Source organism: Castor canadensis, chromosome 4 (genome assembly GCF_047511655.1).
Source record: "Castor canadensis chromosome 4, mCasCan1.hap1v2, whole genome shotgun sequence".
NCBI lineage: Eukaryota > Metazoa > Chordata > Mammalia > Rodentia > Castoridae > Castor > Castor canadensis.
Genome location: NC_133389.1, coordinates 170,349,228 through 170,355,227, shown reverse-complemented (window position 1 = coordinate 170,355,227; position 6,000 = coordinate 170,349,228). Strand labels below are relative to the sequence as shown.

General features: G+C 36.2%; 1 protein-coding gene across 5 annotated transcripts in view; it reads right to left on the bottom strand.

Moving 5' to 3' along the window:
- Nucleotides 1-686: 686 nt before the first annotated feature.
- Nucleotides 687-6,000, bottom strand: part of Acsl3 (acyl-CoA synthetase long chain family member 3) — a 72,115-nt gene continuing 66,801 nt past the window's right edge. For 4 of the 5 annotated variants that reach the window (XM_074071842.1, XM_020186153.2, XM_074071844.1 and 1 more), the window contains exon 15: nt 687-3,681. In XM_074071842.1, coding sequence (XP_073927943.1) covers nt 3,524-3,681 — 158 coding nt within the window. In that variant the 3' untranslated portion in view covers nt 687-3,523. The remainder of the gene's footprint in view (nt 3,682-6,000) is intronic. The other variant, XM_074071845.1, reaches the window with a different exon arrangement.

The following is a 6,000-nucleotide window of genomic DNA, read 5'->3' as shown; positions in this document are numbered from 1 at the left end:
CAAGTTACATACGCCTATTTTGTCAGAACCACTGACTGGCCAGTGCAGGGTTGTTGAAATACAATAGCATAATAAAACTTTCTCCCACAACCACAGGATTAAAAGTTGGCACATTCAGACAACTTATTGCTGCCACATTGCTTCTACCCCACAAATTTTAAAACTGAATTTATTTACAATCTCTTTCATGAGCACTAACTTGAAGATGCCGACAGCAGAGCTTCTGTAGAGTCAAAAACTAAAGGAAGGAATGGAAGGGAGGACTCAGTAAGGATCAGGGTGAAGTCAGAATATAAGAAAGCTTATAAAAAAGAATTTACAAAATCAAAACTTTCCTCTCAGGGCTGTGGGTGTAGTTAAGAGGCAGAGCTCCTGCTTAGCAAGTGCGAGGCCTTGAGTTCAACCCCCAGCACCACTACCACCATCCATGGATGGATTGCTAGGCCAGGAAGGAAAATCCTCACTCCTTTTTCAACAACTAATTCAAGAATGTCAATTAGTCTGTTGTGGTGGTGTGCACCTGTAATCCTAGTACTCAGGAGGCTGAGGCAGGAGGACCTTGAGTTTGAAGCCAGCCTGGGTTGTGATAGCTACTCTATCACCAAAAAAATAAAAAGAATGTTAAAGTTTGACTTTTATAGGGATTTTTTTTTTTGAAAAAAATGAACTGAAGTCTTAGTATCAAAAACTTTTTTAGATATCTTTATTCGTCAAACTTCATTATCAAGTTACAAATAAATAGTCCATACCATGTAGCTATGGAACTTCTTTATGATATACACTTTCTCTGGCAGAAAACAGCAATAACCAAAATTACACTGGAAATGAACTCACAGTAAATACCACATGTAGAAAGGATGCATGACATTTCAGTGTGGTGCCTATGTACACTGTTTAAAAGTTGATATCCCTTTAAAACATCACAGATGTACATAATTTTCTTATAAAAGGAACCCACACATTTTTTCAAAACAAAGTTTAAAAGTTGTATCACAGAGACTAGCTGTTTAAAAACAGTAAAATCTTGGGTATTTTAGTAGTGAAGTTATTTTTAAACACTGCCTTAGAGCTCATGGATACCAATTCCACTACTTAAAAACAAAAGTAGTGTTTAGAAAGTAGATACCACTTTCAGTTTTGTTCTACTGTCAGTAAAAACTTTTTAAGTTTAAGCTAAAAATCAAAATAAACAGCAGGGCTGAGGAGTGGTATGGGGCAAGGGGCCATGAAGCCACATGCTATAAAACTGTTGAACTCAAACATGAAAGGTTTAAAGATCCCTCAGATAGCTTATATCCAGAAGACAATTGTTCTCAGGAACCACTCTTTTTGGATTCGTACTATTTTCATAGATGCATATGAGATTTGAGAATATACTTTGAAATTCCTTAGCACTTTCCTCCTTCAGTATCACCTGGTTAAACCAGTGTTTCTTATAAAATAAGAAACTTGTTGGATGGGTTTTTTTCTTACTGACCAATTTTTTCTTCTTGAAAGAGTAGTATTATAAGACATAGTATTTCAAGTCTCTAAAGGTAGTTCAGGTTAGAGAGTAGCGTGTTTGAAAGAGGATTTTTTAATTTAATTTCATATATTTGACACCTTCCATCTGATATCTTAATCATGAGGAAATAAATGAACTTGATATAGATTAAATAAATGAACATTAGATGTTTCCTAAGAGAAACTTTTCTTCTGAATCACTAAGAATCTACCTATTCATCTGACAGTATTTCAAGTCACATTAACTAGCATCTCTTTTAAAACATTAAAGCTTTTGCTCTAAATACAACTTTCAAAAAGCATTTGAACACAATTATTATTGTAACGACAAACATCAGACACGACTTCTCCTCACCCACCCTGTATTGATTGTAGGCAACAGCACTCTCAACATGGAGAAGCCCGTTTATTTTCTTCCTGCTTTGCTTCTTGGCAGCTTTCCCAAATGTTATTAAAACTTCAGCTATGACAAAGAAAAGGCATCCAGAGCACAAGTACACACGTCTACAAGAAAAGCTGATAAAAACAGAACATCCTATTACTGTACCTCCAGGAATGTGGCTTGTAAGGTGAACAAAACTCCAGGGTCCCGGTCTCTCTCACCACTCCCCCAATCTATGTTCATTCTCTTTCTTTTTAATGCTTAAAGTAGCTCAGAATCAAGATAATAACCAGTCTAGCATGAAAAATGTGATGGCTGTGACTTTTTAAATCCTAATTTTAGCATATCTTCACTGATGCAGTACTAACTCCTAATCCAGAAATAACAACAGGCAAGCAATATATATAAAAAAGCCTGTACATCATACAAGCAATGTTTGTTGGATCACAATTTTTACATTGACAGGAAAATCTATAAATCGCCTTATCTCATTATAAAGTTACATTCTCTTATATTTTAGTGAGAATGCTATTACCAGAAACATTCTAAATTATTTCTAGTATTTTTCTAGAAAAAAAAGGTGCTCTTTTAAAATAAGCTACCACAACTCAGTGTCTCTGTCTCTGCTCTCTCTCACACACAATGAGTGCAAACTACAAAAAACAAAAATGAATTTTAAAATGAGATACAGGATTAAATACCTAGAATAAAAGTAGATTTTTGGGACTAATTTGCTGTGACTAATGTGTTCATAAATCTAGACAACTAAATTTCTACACGTTGTTTTTGTTTTTTAAAATTCTACCCATTCAGAATTGCTCACATTTAGTTTTGGATACTTCCCTGGTTTCAACTAAGTAGAAAACACTGAAGTTATGACAGGAAGCTGCTATCGACTAAATGTCAGCGGTGCTGCACTTCCTGTGTTAACTATCTTCCCTTACTACCAAGACCATATCCCTCTCCTGCCCCATTTTATTCCATGCAGTGCCAACCAAACTACATTTTTCTAATAAAAAATAAATATACAAAGAAGACACTGTCAGGCATATATTCACAAGGTCTCAATTTCTTAAACTTAAGTATGGATATATTTATTTCTCTCAAATGCATACAAGACAATAATTACACAGCCAACAACAAATCTTTTGTTCAACAATGATTTGATTCATAAGCATTAAAATTTACATAATTTCACATCCATACCCTTGGATTTTTAAATACATTAAGTAAAAAAGCCCCAAATAACCAATTTTTATATTTCCCATTTATCCCTCTATACATCCAAACTTTAAAAAGTTACAAACTGAACACTATACAGAACATATAAATCATGTTTAAAAACTCGAGGTTTTAAAATCACTGCTTCCTCAATGACTCAGAAAAATGCTGCTACTGACAAGTCCAGTCATAGGTTGGAATGTAAATTGGAGAAAAGAAAAGAAAAAAAGAGACAGACACAAGTTTGCTGTCTTAACATTTTACTAATCCTGTCAGTTAAAAATGGTGATGTGGTGAGAAGCAACAGCTTAGGTTTAATATGAGGAATGGAGTTTGCCTCATAGTCTGAGACATGCATTTCAAGTATTTCCTATTTGATCTGAGCTCACTGTAGCAAACTGATGCCAAAGGGAACAATTATTTTCTCCCATACATCCGCTCAATGTCCGCCTGGTAATGTGTTTTCAGCTCTTTGCGTTTCAACTTGAAGGCATCTGTCACCAGACCAGTTTCAGGGGTCCACGGTTCAGGGCTCAAACGAATTTTTACTGGAATTTCAAACTTTTCCAGGCTTGCTGGGATGATGGGGGAAAAAAAAAAGTAAAGACATTAAATATGTGCAATTAAAGTTCTTATCAAATAGCATGTAATACTCACCAAAATGCACAAACAAAAATGACCCATGAATCTCTAACCAGTATAATTCTAAAATATACTAGTATACATTTAAAAAAAAGGAGTAAGAACTTTAACAGTAAAAACATTTATTAAAAACCTATCAATAGGAGAACAAGTTAAATAAGTTATGATGCCGGTATAAAATGGAATATAACTCCATCATTAAAATGAGTTAGGTTTATATACATATCCAAAGCACGAAAAAGGCAAATTGTAACACAAGCCGGATAAACTTCCATAGATTTGTTTACCGAAGATGTAAATTGTGCACTTCTAAGAGCTAGGATCCAGGAGAAAGGAAAAGGAGAATTTTACTTTAAAGAGAAGTTATTTCAGAAGTTAAAAATAAAGTTCAAAAGAACCTCACTTGTCAATGAACCAGGGGCAGAATGTTTCCTTACTACAGGGTTCCTAACACACTCTAATACCCAGCAGACTCCTAACATCAGAAGAATGGAGGCAGGAAGGCAGGGATGCAAAGAATCACAGATAAAGAATCACTTAGTAAAGCTTACTTTTAAACATTAATCCAAAAAAATATTAAAAACAATTACTATGTGTAAAGTGCTTCACTAAACATTCTTAGAAAAATGTAAAGATGAAATAGCTTCCACACTCATGCAATCTAACAGAGGAAGCAAGCAAGTAAGCATCTCATTATCACTATATAAAAAAGAACTGTGCGAGAGGAACGGGCTAATCTGATTAAAGTATAACATATTCAGGACGAAATTAACGCAGTGAAACAACATCCTTTGAGCAATGAATGACCCTTAAAAAAACGAAGGAAAGGAAGGTAAAATAGGTCCTATTCAAGAGTGGGTAAGAGTGGGTGAATGGAGAGGAGGAAGAAGGGCAAATATGATCAGTGAACTTTATACACTTGTATGAAAACAACAAAATATGTTGAAATTGCTTTAAGTATGGGGAAGAGGGACAAGGGAAAATGATGGTGGAGGTGAACCGAATCATGATACACTGTAAGCATATGTAAATGTCACAATGAAACCCCCCTGTACAATTAATATATGCCAATAAAAATATTTTTTAAAAGACAAAAAAATGTGGTAAGGTGGAGTGATACCAATGAGATGACAATACGAAAATCCACTTCTATCTCTCCCATAGGGACATGGACTGAATAATAAATGGACCTATTTACTGTCGCGGTGAGAAATCCAGAAGTGTGTTAAGAAGTTCCTGTACTCCAGGCAAGCATAAAACCAACCACATCAAAGTCTAGTGAGAAAATGTGACATTCACTTGCCAGAACCCCTCCCTCCTTTCAGAACAGTGTAGAGGACTAGGGGAAAAAATCCAACTCTTGACTTCTTCCTAGAGAGGAAAAAGAACAGAACTCACACCCAACGTTCTGGCTTTTTCAGCATGACAGAGGAACTGTTATTCTATCTTGCTTGTATGAAGCGAAGTGAAGTGCTCGCAGGAACAGGGTGCCAGGTTGGGGGCTTTCAGGAACAAAGGCAATCAACATGTAGAAAAGGCTGCAGTATCACAGCCAGACGCAATGGGGAGCTCCTGAGTGAAAAACAGCAGCCCACTTCAATTAAGATTACACCCACAAACCCAGAAGGTATCTATATCCCTAGTAAGGATCTGAGATGGCTCCAGAATCTCTAATAGGGTTAATTAGAGAAAGCCTTCCTAGCACAAAACCAGACTACAAGACTGAAAAAAGTAGCTAATTTCAAATCCAAATTTGCAAGAAAAATGGCCTATTACAAAAAGATCAAATTAAATACCCATGAACCAACCCCAAAGAAGCAAGCATGAATTAGCAGACACGGAATTCAAAATAACTTCATCAAAATGCTCTGTGTAGCCACGTGTGGTGGCTCATGCCTGCAACCCCAGCTCCTCAGGAGGGAGATAAAGGGAGGGGAGGACCACAGTTCAGGATAAGATAGGGCAAAGAAGTTTGCAAAACCCCATCTCAAAAAAAGAAAGGTATGGTGGGACACACCTATAATCCCAGCCAGGTGGAAGGATGATGGTCCGAGGCTGGCCCTGAGCAAAACCAGGAGACCTTATCAGAAAAAAATAATGAAAACACACACACAAGGGCTAGGAACATGGTTCAGGTAGAACATTTGACTAGTGAGTGTGAGACCACATTCTGCCCCAGTACTGCCAAAAGAAAAAAAAAAAATGCTCAGTGAATTGACAGAGCAGAAAGAGACAATTAAAAGCCAGAAAAC